The sequence below is a fragment of the Mustelus asterias genome, chromosome 1 (assembly GCF_964213995.1).
Source record: "Mustelus asterias chromosome 1, sMusAst1.hap1.1, whole genome shotgun sequence".
Lineage (NCBI taxonomy): Eukaryota > Metazoa > Chordata > Chondrichthyes > Carcharhiniformes > Triakidae > Mustelus > Mustelus asterias.
The window spans coordinates 131,717,960-131,734,102 of NC_135801.1; the positions used below are offsets into that span (position 1 = coordinate 131,717,960).

A 16,143-nucleotide genomic window follows, 5' to 3' on the forward strand; every position below is an offset into this window, starting at 1 on the left:
CAAGTACGAGGGAAAACAGTACACATACAATAGAATGCCACAAGGATTCAAACACTCCCCACATGTATTCAACCAAGTGTTGAGAGCAGATTTGGCAGGGATACAACTAGAAGGAACACTGATACAATATGTGGATGACTTGTTGTTGTGTACAGAAACAAAGGAACAATGTAGGGAAGAAAGTTTAAAACTGCTGGGAAAGCTGGCGAAAGGAGGACATAAAGTGTCAAGAAAGAAATTACAGTTCTGTCAAAGAAAAGTAGAATACCTTGGAAGGGAAATAACTGTTGGACAAAAAAGAATAGCTCACCAGCAGATAGAAGCAGTATTGAAAATCCCAAAACCACAGACAGTGAGACAGATGATGACATTCTTAGGAATGACAGGATTTAGTTCAGAATGGATAGAAAACTATGCAGAAAAAACACAAGCGTTAAGGAAAATAATGAAAGAGGCCGGATGTGAGGAGTTAAAAGCGATCTTGATATGGGACAGGGAGGCCTCAGAAGCATTTGATAACGTGAAACAAGAGATGGTGCAAGCACCAGCACTGATGCTGCCTTCGTATGATAAACCCTTTGACCTTTTTGTTAGCAACAGGGAAACAGGATTCGCAACTGCTGTGTTAATGCAGGACAGCTGTAAAGGAAGAAAGAAACAAGCAATAGCTTATTATAGCACCAAGTTAGATGATGTGGCCCTGGGGTACCCTCCATGTTATCAGGGTTTGGCAGCTGCTTGGTGGGCTTACGAAAAAGCAGCTACCATCACAATGGGATATTTAATAAACATACATGTACACCACAAAGTAGCTGAATTGATTGAGCAAGGAAAATTTGTGCTGACACCTGCTAGGATCCATCATTATCGAATGCTAACCACATTCCCAGATATCACGATAATAAAGTGCAACAGAGTAAATCCAGCTGATTACATGCCATTACCTCATGAAGGAAAAGAACATGAATGCTTAAGAGAAGCAAAAACATTTATGAAACTGAGAGAAGACTTAAGAGCAGAGGGACTAGTGACAGAAGAGAAGAGGACACTGTATGTAGATGGCTCATGTTACAGGGATCACTTGGGAAACCACGCAGGCTATGCCATAGTTGAACAAAGACCAGGAGGACTTGAAGTTATAGAAGCAGAAAAATGTGAACAGCCCTGTTCGGCCCAACTAGCAGAACCTAAGGCTCTAACCAGAGCGTGTGAACTAGCAAAAGGGGAGGCAGTAGAAGTGTATACAGATTCGGCTTATGCACATGGTGTGTCATCTGTTTGGATCAATCTGGAAACAGAGAGGCTTTATGAAAAGTAGTGGGGGACCAATACAGCATGAAAGTCAAATAAAAGCCTTAATACAAGCTATGATGGGCCCAAAAGAATTGGCCATAATATTTGGAATTGGCTTGATAATGTATTCGGACAATGGGGAGCATGGTTTGCAAAGGCAGGGGTTATAATGGTAGTAGTAATAATCATAATTGGACTAATCTTTTGTTGTTTACTGCCTGCTTTGAGATCTTTTATTACCAGACTAATGATGCGACAAATGGTAGTGCGAATGGAGAATGAACAAATCCCCGAACAAGAAGTCCAGGAATGGGGTCAAGTTGAATTACCCCCACCGAATAGACTCATGATAACTTTGATTGAGACTGACGCTCCTTGTTTTGCAATGTAGCACTAAAGACTGCAAAAGAGGGGAAGATCTGTTTCAATGCGTTAAAAGAAGATGGAAATTTGATTTGTATACCAGTGATCAGTATTTTCCTTCCTCAGGAACAAGGACTGTTGACACAAACTCTACCGCTCAAGTTCATGGTTCATCGAATTCGACCCAGGAAACTGAGCTATCAACTGAACTGACAAAACAAGAGAAATCACTGAAATTGAAGCTGAAAGACTGTATAAACTAAATAGTAGTAGCGGCGACTAAGCGCGGGAAAAGAATTGTGTAAACTGTGATAAATTGTACTCTCCCTCCTTGTGAAAGCATGGGAAAAGTAGGGGTAGGATGGATGGGGATAATACTAGTACTTAGTATGGGGGGTGGCAAGAGTAAAAATGAACAGGAAGAAGACAGATCGCATATAAATACTTACCTATATATGTCATATATGTATTCAGAAAGATTGAACATAAGCAAATGTTGGGTCTGCACTCATGTCCCAAGCCATTCCCAAGAAGGCCTACCACTCCAGTCTCTCCCCTTTCAGATTTCAGAAACTATAGAATGGATATTGAGACAAAATAAGACAGGGGAAGGAGGAAACATGACAATGTGGGAGTCAGCTGGGTATAGAATGACCAGGTTTGCTACATGGTACCAACCAACTTACGACCATTCCCAGTTCCCACCTGTACCGACGGTCCTAAAATCAAATGGACCAGGATCCTTCTGTTTAAAGAAAAATGTGGATGGAGCAAGAGTTGGAGAAAGTAAATGTCAGCAAACTGTAGAATGGCAACCACCTGTGAAAGATTTAAGTACAGCTGGTATGTTCAAAGTAGACTGGACTGAAATATGCAACATCACATCAAGCAACGTGTGGGAAGGAAAAGCTGTACAACCTTGGATGACGTTGGCTGAGAACTTTACGGCCTACAATGGAACTTACTTTATATGCGGTACAAAGGCATATCCCTGGCTTCCTGCGAACTGGACAGGCTCCTGTTATCTGGGATATGTAGTGCCCTATATGCACCACATGCCTTCCCTACGAAGCTACCCTTCGCGAGCAAAACGAACAATCAGTAAGACTGACTGGTTCTTTATGATGGCCTTTCCATTACATGGGACAGGAAGAACGGCAAACGAGTTAATTCTGATGGCCACAGCCCTGGAACAACTGGCTAATATCACTGCAGCTGAAGCTCGATAAACAGGGCAAGCCTTGACAGAAGTATCAGCAGAACTGATGGCAGTCCGCACAGTAGCCCTGCAAAATAGACTGGCTTTGGACTATCTATTGGCCTCGCAGGGAGGAACATGTGCCATAATTTAACAAGAATGCTGTACTTACATACCAGATAAATCTGAGAATATAACTAACCTTGCAAAGCATATCAAGGCACAAGCAGACCAACTCCAAAAGATAGGTCACGAATTCCATGATTATAACCCACCTGGATGGTTAGGATGGGTGGGAAATGGGATGTTTGATTGGATTTTAAAATCATTTATGTTACTGCTGCTTATAATAGTAGGGATAGCGTTAGCAGGATGCTTATGTCGATGTGTAATTAACAGGGCAATGGACAGCATGTACCATTATCAATAGTTTGAAAATAAGAGGAGATAATATGACCCTAGATACCATACGCATAGAGGGAAATACTTAAATGATCAAGCAAAATCAAGGAGGGAGAGATGTGTTAGTCTAAAGTGTATGAAATGTATTAATGCAAAAATGTATTTTAATGAACTATCAGGTAAAGGAAATCTGGAGGAGCAGTTCGCAATTAGGCTATTAATAAACAAAAAGGGATATTGATCCTACACTTAAGCTCCTCCACATTTCGTGAAACCAAACATAACTAAGACATATATTGGGAAAATATATCAAGAAATAGTTTAGTGAGACAATGATGTCTCAAAGAGGGGATATGTAAGGAATAATCATTAAGACAACATATATTGGAAGGAATAATTATTAGGACAAGTAGGAGATAATAATTAACATAGAAGAGATAATCACTACTTGAGAAGCTCTCATATATCACATATCTTATTAAGCATACACATGGATACTCGCATAAATGAACATAAAGGCTGAAAGAAGTCAAGCAAACACACAGAAGCTGAAAGTAATTTCTTAAATAAACGTGAGAAAGTCAGACAACGGGAAAAAAGACTTGGCATAGCAGGATGCCCTACAATGGTTGAACAAGCAACAACCTTGGCTGATTAGACAATAAACTTCAGATAAGAAGGCAGGATGTAACCACAGTGATATCATAGCACATTCATTAGTGACCAATCAGAAAGAAGGCAGATAACGTAGGTCTAGTAAATCATGGTGGCTAACGAAAAGTGGCCTTGGGGTCTGCAACAAAAAAACCTTGACTGTAAGATAAGAATGATGAAATATGAAGCTAAATGTGGAGAAAAAGGACTGTCAGAGCACTGGTTTTTTGGATTCGTCTGGAAATCCCGGCTTTATTGAAATGTATTAGCTAATAAAGCCTTGCTGCCTGGAAGATCACGACTCAGACTCTCTATTCTGATTGATGAACTCTTCTTGCCGTCCACGGGGAACCACGGCAGTATCCAGAGAACCCTCACTGAGTGTAACTGGTCTGCATCCAGACCTGCACAGCTGAGATCAGGTGCTGAGAATTTGCAGACGCCTACTGATACCAGCAATCCATCTTCACATGCAGAACTCTAGGTCAACACCACCAAGATTCTGCAAACTTTATCCTTTATTTTATAACTCCCATCCTCTAAAGCCCATCTTTGCAGAGATATTCTATTTGTCCTGTGTTCATCTGTGCCCATGCATTGGAAAAATTCTTAGGAAGTAATAGTTATACTTCCTGATTACAACTGTGTATTAATCAAGACTTGCAACTTGTTAAAAGAAGTTTAGTTTATAACAAAATAATTATTCTGAGTTTATTGAAAGAAGCCTGGTTAAAGACTCTTGAGGATCAGGAGAGGAGGTAAGCTATTGGCTATTTTGTTAAGCAAATTGAACTTTACTGGTAAGATCTGCAGAGTAGTGGGGCTAGATAATACGCACATTACTCCATCTTGATCGCAACACTGCCAATCACCCTGGCTGAATTTACAGTTTCTCATGTCACTTTTGGTTCTTTTGCCATTCATTTTAAATCACTATCTTCTGGTTTTCAAACCATCCACTCTCGGTCTACTCTGTCCAGACTCCTCATGACTTTGAGTACCTCGAGCAAATCTCCTCTCAAACTTCTCCCAGGAGAATAACCTGAGCTTCTCCAGTCTGAAGTCCCTCAGCCCTGGACCCATTCTCAAGATTCTTTCCTGAACTCTCATTCTTCATTTCACATCCTTCCAAAAGTGTGGTGTCCCGAATTGGGTGCAGTGGGTGATATTTAATCCAGGAGACTTGGGACCTGCCGGTGAGCCCAGAAGCCAATGGGATTCCTGTGCAGGTGGGAAGGAGCCAACCAACCGTCATCACTGGGGGTAGTCAGCCATTTAGGGGAAGTGATGAGTGGGGCTTGTCCAATTATATGGCTGGGACAGGCTTTATGACTGCTCCTGCCTCTCCTAGAATGGTACCTTTGCTTCCTGTCTCTCTCTGGTACCTGCTGCTGCCTCCCTCTGTGCTGCTCCAGCACTACTGACGTATCCAACTATCGGGTTTGTGGTCTCCTGGGTCTGATTTTATCCCTTTCACTGACTGTTTACCCTGGAACTAAAGTGTCAATGTATCCCCCTCAGACTGCTGACCCTGAATCTTTGCCTGTTAGATCAGGCCCTCCATCTGATATAGATGATCCTCAGCCTACAACCTTGCAAATTCCTTGTGTCCTCCTGTGGAAGGCAATTGCAAAATGGCTGACCTTCCACCTCGGAGAGACACCTCACTTCAATGCCGCAAGCTTTCACTGCTCGGCGATCTGACAACCTGTGATCCTCTCTTTCATTTGCTTAATCCCAAAAGGTGCATTTAATAGCATTCAGGGGAAAATATCTCTGATGTGCCTGCTTAACAATCTTCAATTGGCTTCCTGCCATAGGTTTGTCAGCTTGCTGCCTTCCCACCAGCTGTTTAATTCTTCCATCAGTATCCGTGGTTAGGATTCCAACTCACTCACTCCCACCCAATCCTAGGCCCCTCCGGTCACGAATTTCATTCCGGCAGTTTTCATGAAGCTCTGCCCATTATTCCAGTTAAGGATGAATCTGTGAAGATTTTTGGAAATTTTTATTCTTGATGCAGCATTAATTTTAATCCACCTACAATGATGCTGTCATCACCGGGTATTATCCTGAGAACTGAGCAACATTCACATCTGCAAACCTAACAGGAAATAATGCTGCAGCAAAGGTGATCTTCACCCCTAATTTGCAGGTCTCACAAGGTGGAGATGTACTGGAAATGGCAACCAAATATGAAATCATTATTCTGCATTTACTTTGAAACAACCTCAGCAAGTAGTTCTTAAATACCAAACAAGATGATTTAGTACAACAGCTCTTCACACCCACATCCTAAAAGGACTCAATCCCATTCTTTCAGTTCCTTCATCTCCACCACATCTGTTCTGATTACGCCACTTTCCAAAATAGCGTTACCGATATAAGAACTAGGAGCAGGAGTAGGCCATGTAGCCCCTCGAGCCTGCTCCGCCATTCAATAAGATCATGGCTGATCTTTTCGTGGACTCAGCTCCACTCACCCACCCGCTCACCATAACCATTAATTCCTTTATTGTTAAAAAATTTATTTATCATTGCCTTAAAAACATTCAACGATGTAGCCTCAATTGCTTCACTGGGCAGGGAATTCCACAGATTCACAACCCTTTGGGTGAAGAAGTTCTTCCTCAACTCAGTCCTAAATCTGCTCCCCTTAATTTGAGGCTATGCCCCCAGCCCTAGTTCCCCCCCCCCCAAATGGAAACAACTACCTTGCTTCTATCTTATCTATTTCCTTCATAATTTTATATATTTCTATAAGATCCCCCCCATTCTTGTGAATTCCAATGAGTATAGTCCCAGTCTACTCAGTCTCCTCATAAGCCAACCCTTTCAACTCCGGAACCACCGAATCTCCTCTGTACCCCCTCCAGTGCCAATGTATTCTTTCTCAAATACGGAGACCAAAACTGTACACAATACTCCAGGTCTGGCCTCACCAGCACCTTATGCAGCTACAACATAACCTCCCTGTTTTTAAACTCCATCCCTCTAGCAATGAAGGACAAAATTCCATTTGCCTTCTTAATTACCTGCTGCACCTGCAAACCAACTCCTTGAGATTCCTGCACAAGAACACCCAGGTCCCTCTGCACAGCAGCATGCTGCAATTTTTCACCATTTAAATAATAATCCATTTTGCTGTTATTCCTGCCAAAATGGATGACCTCACATTTACCAACATTGTACTCCATCTGCCAGACCCTTGCCCACTCACTTAGACTATCTATATCCCTCTGCCAACTTTGTATCCTCTACACATTTTGCTCTGCCACTCACCTTAGTGTCATCTGCGGATTTTGACACACTACACTTGGTCCCAAACTCCAAATCATCTATGTAAATCGTAAACAATTGTGGTCCCAATACTGATCCCTGAGGCACACCACCGGTCACTGATCACCAACCAGAAAAATACCCATTTATCCCCAGTTGTAGCTTCCTGATAGTTAACCAATCTTCTATCCATGTTAATACATTACTCGTGATGCTGTGCACCTTTATCTTATGCAGCAGCCTTTTATGCGGCACCTTGTCGAATGCCTTCTGGAAATCCAGGTACACCACATCCACCGGTTCCGCATTCGTAATGTCAATATGTTTTCCTTCTTCCTCAATCGTGGTTTTCCACCCGCTGTGGTTGACAGGGCTCTCAGCCACGTCCAACCCATCCCCTGGGCCACTGCTCTCACGCCCTCCCCTCCCTCCCAGAACCAGGATAGGGTCCCTCTTGTCCTCACTTTTCACCCCACCAGTCTCTGCATTCGAAGGATCATCCTCTGTCATTTCCGCCAACTCCAGCATGATGCCACTACTCAACACATCTTCCCCTCACTCCCTTGTCAGCATTCCGCAGGGACCATTCTCTTCAGGACACCCTGGTCCACTCCCCCATCGCACCCAACACCTCACCCCCTTCCCACGGCACCTTCCCATGCAATCGTAGAAGGTGCAACACCTGCCCCTTTACCTCCGCCTTGCTCACCGTCCCAAGTCCGAAACACCCCTTTCAGGTAAAGCAGTGCTTCATATGCACCTCCTTCAATTTTGTCTATTGCATTCGCTGCTCCCAGTGTGGTCTACTCTACATCGGAGAGACTAAACGCAGACTGGCTGACCGCTTTGCTGAACATGTTTGGTCTGTCCGTAAACAGGACCCAGACCTTCCTGTCGCTTGCCACTTCAACACACCACCCTGCTCTCCTGTCCACGTGTCCGTCCTTGGCCTTTTGTAATGTTCTAGTGAACCCCAACGCAAACTGGAGGAACAGCACCTCATCTTCCAATTGGGCACTTTACAGCCTTCTGGACTGAACATTGAGTTCAACAACTTCAGAGGATGAACTTTCTCCTCCATCTTCACCCAATTTCCATTTATTTTGTTTCATTGCTTTTCATCTCATTCATCCATCTTATCATCCTTTTTTCTCACTTCCATTTTTCCACTTCTCCATTCTAGCTTTCCTTCTTGCTCCCCCTCCCACCCCCTTCGAGGGCAACTGCCATAATCCTCAGGCAGTCCCTTAACCATCTGTACCTCTTTCTGCCATTCACACATTCTAATCACTTAATTGGCACTTTTAGCACCTTTTCAGCCTTCTGTATCCTCATTTACATTTCCTTTGTCCCATTCCACGCACTCCCCCCCACCACCCCCCCCCGCCCCATCCCCGCCCACCCACCCATAATATAAATCTCTGCTGATTTTCTTTGCTCTTAGCTCTGATGAAGGATCATCTAGACTTGAAATGTTGACTTGATTCTCTCCCCACAGATGCTGTCAGACCTACTGAGATTTTCCAGCTTTTTCTGTTTTTGTTTACATAGAACATTACAGCGCAGTACAGGCCCTCGGCCCTCGATGTTGCACCAACTTGCGAAACGAATCTAAAGCCCATCTAACCTACACTATTCCAATATCATCCATATGTTTATCCAATGACCCTTTAAATGCCCTTAATGTTGACGAGTCCACTACTGTTGCAGGCAGGGCATTCCACGCCCTTACTACTCTCTGAGTAAAGAACCTACCTCTAACATCTGTCCTATATCTCTCACCCCTCAATTTAAAGCTATGTCCCCTCGTGCTAGCCATCACCATCCGAGGAAAAAGGCTTACACTGTCCACCCTATCTAATCCTCTGATCATCTTGTATGCCTCTATTAAGTCACCTCTTAACCTTCTTCTCTCTAACGAAAACAGCCTCAAGTCACTCACCCTTTCCTCATAAGACCTTCTGGTTAAGATGAGTTGGCAAAAAGAAAGCAACTGAAATACTGATATCAAGTGAAATGTATCATGTTCCATACTTACTGTATTCTGATTAGTGTAAAATTAGTCTCAATAAACGTTTCACGCCCTTGATCCCAGAAACAAGTAAAGCTTTTTCGCCAGTGTGAAATGCAAGAAATATCTTTTGGTTTATCAGGAGGCACTGAAAGAAAAAAATAATCATATTAAAGCTCTTTATATGGTACAATATATGAATTAGCCTTCCTGTTCAGTGCAAAGAAACGGTACATATTAGCTTCAAAGAAGAATAGTATGGTCTCACAAAGTTAACTGTATTTCCTCTCTCCGCAGATGCTGCCAGACCTGCTGAGTTTTTCTGTTTTTCTTGTAGTGCATGTTCGCAATTCAGGAATAATGGTCAGTGGAACAGAATACCTGATACGTTGATGCTCTTCAGTTTTGAAGAAAATGAAGTCTCAGAGGAAATCTTACAGGACATGAATGTTTTCGTCTTGCGAGGCACGATAGTCATGTACCATGAACACCCACCGGTACATTCATGCTATTCAGAGGGGCTATATTTTCTATAAAATATTAAGGGTAGAATTTCACCCTTGATAGGCTCGCTTGGTGGTCAGAACCAGAAGGGCCGGTGAATCCTGTTCCCACCCATCCAGTTGAAACTCATGATACTATGTTGGCTGCCAGCGACAATTGCGGCCGAATTGGTGGAGTTGGTCTGGTGGAGGCAGGCGTGCAGTGGGCACCGTGTTCAATGGCAGCCCATCACGAACTTTAAAAGCGGCCTCCACAGGCCACAGAAGAATACCTGTGAGAGCCATGGCAGCAACAGGAGGCCAGAGCAGATGGGAAGGGAGTTCAGGCGGCCAGCAAGCATCCCATTTCCTGCATGACTGCCTCTGAGCCCTGGTGGAGGCAGTCACACAAAGACGAGATGTGCTGATGCAAAGGGTTGGGAGGAGGACGCTGCCTCACAAAGAAGGCTTGGACCGAGGTGGTAACGGAAGTCAGTGGGCACGACATTGTGCAGAGAACCTGGATCCAGTGCCAGAAAAGGTTTAATGAACTTCTGCGCTCAGCGTGGGTGAGCACTGAGTGGACATTGTGCTGAATGGGGCACTGAGGTGGGTGGCCATCCATGGTTGCAATCAAATGTGTGGGTCTCATGTAGTCTTGGATCACACATGTTCCTGTGCATCCTAATGCTGGAGAAATGGAATCAGCAGCCTCTGCTTCATCAATGGTTCAAATGTCCAGGAGGGTGGTAACGGTCTCAAAACTCTGAGGGTGCTGTGAGGTGGGGGGTGCAGCATGGTATAGCGCTCGAGTTAAAAGGCTCAGCACTCATTGGGGTTCTACACTGACTTGCAGGAGAAACGGAGGCACAACAACTGGGAGCGATCTGGGGTGGGGGGTGCCAAAGGTGCCAATCCTCACCAGCCATGACCTGAAGCTGGAGGGCGAGCAAAGAGGACAGTTGTCAGGCTGCGGAAAGGCTGCCGTTTCTGAGGAAGGTAAGAGCCTATTGGGCTGAAGGTGTGACATTCAGGATGAAGGTGATGATGGAGGCTCTGCTCCATCAGAACAACTTCATTTATGTGCCAGGCAGTGAGAAGCCTGAAGACAACCAAAGCCCCTTGTGATGGACAGCATGTGCTGAGATGTCAACCTGTGTGATACGACTAATGAACCTTTGTTTGCTTCCCTCAGATGAACGAACCGTCAGGAATCAGCCAGCAGCAAACAACCCCCCCCTACCCTGCTTGATGCCCAGGACAGCACGGCACACCAGTGCTTGGCCCCCAGCACAGATACATGCACTCCAAGATCCAGGGGAGGCAGCGAGAGAATCATTAATTTCTCCTACTTGCTGTTGTGTTGCAGGTTAAATGCAATGGAAGCCTAGTGGATCCAAATTCCACCTCCTAATCCACCAGGGATTTTTGAGTTAAATTCTGAGAGGTTTTTTATGCTTTCACGGGAAGAGGCTGACGAGCGGCCTTTTTGAACACTGCAGTCCATGTGATGGAGGGACACCCACAGTGCAGATAGGGAGGGATTTTAACCCAGTGATAATGAAGGAATGGCAATCTAGTTCCAAGTCAGGATAGTGTGAGGAAGGGAACTTGCAGGTTGTGTTGTATCAAAAAAAGCCATTTTGTCTGAATGAATGCTGGTTTAACCGCATAGGTACCACAACAAGGCTAAAACTGTCGAACTAGCAAAGCTAATTCTATAGCTTTGTTTGATACACACTCCGCGCTGTTTGTGTCTCAACTAAAAAATAACAGGTAAAACCTCCTACAGAGATTACCAATAAGTAAATTGTTTCCAGAGCTCAGAATTCATCACTTGAAGCTCTTCAGATAAATAAACTGGCAGTAAATATTTTCACAAATATTTTACATTCCACTATATTTCAAGTTCTATTTTCTACAGTCCTTTTTTCTTGTTTATAGGAAGTCACTCGGAAAGACTACTTACATCCTGCTTCAATTGTAAAACGGTGAAGGATATTTGTTACTCCTTTCATGTTGATATGACATGTCAAATAACCTTTCACTACCTGAAAGGTTACACGGGAAACTGTTGTATTGAAATCATATTGCTGTTGTGGAATTTGGGTATCATTCATTTTCCAGAATATGTGGCTTGCATTTGCGCCCAATGATTTGAGGCAATCCTCTCGTAATGCACATGACAGCGATGCACTTGATTGTAGTTTAAAGACTTTTGTCAAACCGACATCATGGCAGAGTCGTGACAATTTACCTGTGAATTCAAGGGAAAAACAGTACGTCAACGGCAGGCAACACTGTGCTGTTAGAGATCGATCACATTGCTGGATAACGTTATTGAATTAACTGTTGGACAGCAAGTTGAAAGTATTTGCAGTTGTGAGTGGTTCTTTGATGGGAAAGCGTGATTTGTTCTTTGGCAGATTTCCTGCTTTCAGCTCATTTGCTACACCAAGCCTTATACCTTTACACCTCGAGATTCCCAGAAACATAGAACATTTGAAGCACAGAAGAAGGCCATTCGACCCATCATGTCTGGGTCAGCTGCAAAAAAGCAAAATAGCTAATCCCACTTTTCAGTTCTTGGTCTGTATCCCTCTACAGCAATTCAAATATTTTTTCATGCAATGAGAGTTTTTGCCTACACCATCCTCTCAGGCAGCAAGTTCCAAACCTCCATCATCCTCTGAGAACAAAATTCTCTTCAACTTCCCTGTAATCATTCTGCCAATTACTTTAAATCTAGGCCCCTGGTTATTTGACCGCTCTACTAAAGGGAACAGGTCCTTCCTCGCCATTCTATCCTGATACATCAGAACTTATACACCTCAGTTAAATCTCCCCTTGGCTTCCTCTGTTCTAGAGTACATAACCCCAGTCTATTCAATCCTTCTTCATAGCTAAAATTCTCCAGTCCTGGTAGCATCCTCATAAATTTCTTCTGTACATTCTCCTGTGTTATCACATCCTTCCTTTATGTGTTGACTGAACTGTAATGTTATTGCACACAGTACACTAGCTGTGACCTAACTAGTGACCTATGCAGCTTTAACCTTCCTGATCTTATATTCTATCCCTCAGCTAGTATCCAGTACGTCTTTTTAACTATTTTATGTACCTGTCCTACTATCATCAGGGACTTGAACTTCAACGTCCCCCTGGTTTTTTATACTTTTTAGTATCCGACTATTTATTGAGTATTCCCTTACTATCTTAATATGCCCCAACTCTCATCCGCCATCATTCCTGTACTCATGGAGTACATTAGCTCCCAGTCCAGCAATGCCTCAGTTTTAAAATTCTTATCCTTATTTTCAATTCCCTCCATGGCATGCCCCCTTCCTATCTCCATAACCTACTCCAGCCCTATAGTCGTCCGAGAACGTTATGTGCTGGAAATTCTGGCCTTTCTAACTCATTCCTGATTTCCATTAATCCACCATTGGCAACCATGCTTTCAGTGCCAAGGTCTTAAAAGTCCAAAATTCCCTCCCTAAATCTCTCTGCTGTTCCATCTCCCCTTCTCCTTCCTTAAAACTTACCTCTTTGACCAAGCGTTTGCTCATCTGTCCTAATATCCTCCCCTGCGGCCTGATGATGCCTGCCAAATATTGGGCCGGAATTCTCCAACTTTGGGATTTTCCCATCGCGCTGCAATGAATGAAGATTTGGCTGGACGCAAGATTCTCCATTCTTGTTGGAAGCAGCAGCGGGGTGTGAACGGCCGGAGAATTTCAGCTATTGTTTTTGTAATACTCCTGTGAAATGGCTTGAAAGATTTCACTATAAGTTAACGCTTCTGTATGAATGTTGCTTGTTCTTCTTATTGTTCATGATGTTGTGACCTTTTCTAGTGAGGCTCCACCCACATACCACTAACGCAATCCAACATCTCCTTCAATTCCCAGCACATGTGCTGAGTTAACTAATTTCAATCAAAACAGGATGTGTTCCAATTGACTTCGGTGTCCCTAGGGAAAGGGAAGGTGAATTCAGCCACTGTTCCCATTTCCTGATTGTTATTAAGTGACTTTCTACAGGAAAGTTTGTGTGTGGACATCAGTTGATTTGGCCTTGCTCCCTGTATCCTGTACGGTCTGTCACACACTGAATAGTCCCTTAGGTGTGCCATTGGAAAGCAGATAGTGTCTGTATTCCAGTAAAAGGGGAAATTTTTGTACTTTTAGTTTCTATCTCCAAATTATATTGGTGGGTTTCATGCAAAATAATCATTTGAATTGTCCAGTGTTCCAAGATCATAATCAGATCTGTATCTTGTAAAATTATTGTATTTCTGTCTACTTCTCCTGATTCTCAGTTCCCTCAATTTCACTTTTAGTTTTAGTTACAACATTTTACCACTGCAATGCTGTCTTAAAATTTGTTGCCATAATTCATTTTAAACTTGTATTTTTTTCTCCTTCACAAATTCCTTCGTGCTATAGTTCCTTCTTCAATAGTATCTTTCATTTTCTCTCATGCACTTTTTATTTTTTATTCTTGTTCTCACACAAGCTATCTATTATATGTGTATTAATTGGTGTTTAAATGTATGGAGGTAGCGAGCATTAACTGAGGATTCCCTGTGCCTCGATAAATTGACACAGACTGAAACTGTGCTGGCTGAATTGGGAGGTGCATGCTTGTAATGTGTAACCGTAAACAAATGCTTATAAAAGTGTCCAAAGATTGGCTCCAATTCCATCCTTCACCAACTGGCTTTCGGAATTATAGCACTATCTGTTTTCCTGTTTAAATTCTGAACCTTCTATTGTTGACCCAGACTGCACTGCAGTGTCACAATAAAGAAAGACAGACAATGAGACAGAGAGAAAGAGATACATACATACAGGCAGATGTATAGTGTAGGTCTTGATCTTGGGATGTTGCAATGTGCTTTAGAAATAATTAAGTACTGTTGAAATGTAGTCACTGTTATAATGCATTGTCTCACACATTTATTTTATCCAACTGAATTTAAAGAGTAAATAATTAGTTGCTGAAAGAGAAGGTGACTGGAGGAATATCCTCTGAAAGTGAAGGCATTACTCAGGATTTTGGATATTCATTATATTCAGCTAGATTTCCAGTTACTGCTATTTTGTCATACTCTGCACAAGATAGTGATGACAATTATTTACTGGGATTTGCTTGGAAGACATCCTTTTAGCAGTGGTCCCTGCACCTGCTCCTTGGATTTCACTGTAGACTAGTTTTTTGGGGAATACCAAGTACTTGCTGCCTTTTAGCAAACACACTCAATAGAGACTGAAACATAAAGATGATCAGAGAGAACACAAAAGCTATTTACAAATTGGAGCCAATGGCAAATGCAGGATTCCGTTGCTATGGAATGAAAAGAAACGACAGATAGAAGCAAAAAGGGTGGAGATGTGAATACATTGTATGTTGAAATGTGTAGTATACCGACGTGTGAGAAGAGATCTCGACAATATGTACATCATGCATTCAATTTTCATTATTCTCACCTTCAGCAACACATGCACTTATGGAAAATATCACCCATGCCCAAGCAGAAATGGTGTTTTCCATGGAAACTGTAAAATTTAATGAATTGGTTTTTAGTAATAAAACAAACATTTATTGACAACTCAAATCAATGAAAAACAAGAAAAACCCACTAATGCTGAACACCAGAAACACAAACAGAAATACAGTTCTACCTGAAACATAAACCTCTCTGTTCTCGCTACAGATGTGGACTGACTCCATACATGTAGCAACTTATCTTTCATTCTAGATTCAATGAATCCCTGTAAAGGGTAGAAACGTCTGACTGAATGCCAGTGGTTTTAAGTATATGGGACTTGAGTATTGCTGTCAAGGCCAATAGTTATTGTCCATCTCTAGTTGCCCTTCAAATGGTGGTGAGCTTTCTTCCAGAACCAATGCAGTCAGTTCTGATGAAAGGTTATCGATCAGACACTCTGTTTCTTTCACCATAGATGCTGCCAGACTTATAGTATTTATAGTATTTCCAGCATTTTAGATAAGGGAAACCAAAGGGAAACCAAAGGAGATTGTGCATTTGAATTTTCAAAAAATGTTGGAAAAAATGCCACACAATTGGTTATTAAACAATTTATACTCATGGGACTGGGAGCAATATACTACTATGGATTGAGGATTGGTTAATGGACAGACGACGGAGGAAATAAACGGGACATTTTCAGGTTGGCAGGTTGTAACCAGAAGGATACTGGAAGAATCAGTGCTTCAGCCTCTGCTGTTTACAAACTATATTAATGACGTAGAATGAGAAGATGGAGTATAATGTAGCCAAGTTTGCTGGCAATAAAAAATTAGGTGAGAAAGTAAGTGGTGAAGAAAACACAAAGAGGCTACAGCGGGATGGGTGAGGCGTAGATGGAATAAATACACTGTAGCAAAGTGTGATGTTATCCAATTTGGTAAGAAAAATAAAAAAATGGAACATT

At 42.6% G+C, this 16,143-nt stretch overlaps 1 protein-coding gene across 4 annotated transcripts in view; it reads right to left on the reverse strand.

The window, feature by feature from the left end:
- LOC144497591 (interleukin-6 receptor subunit beta-like) overlaps positions 1–16,143 on the reverse strand; it is a 113,092-nt gene that overhangs the window by 58,379 nt on the left and 38,570 nt on the right. For all 4 annotated transcript variants that reach the window (XM_078219045.1, XM_078219040.1, XM_078219047.1 and 1 more), the window contains 3 exons: positions 15,175–15,243; positions 11,652–11,939; positions 9,228–9,348 (listed from right to left, as the gene is read on the reverse strand). In XM_078219045.1, the coding sequence (XP_078075171.1) occupies positions 9,228–9,348; positions 11,652–11,939; positions 15,175–15,243 (478 nt within the window). The remainder of the gene's footprint in view (positions 1–9,227; positions 9,349–11,651; positions 11,940–15,174; positions 15,244–16,143) is intronic.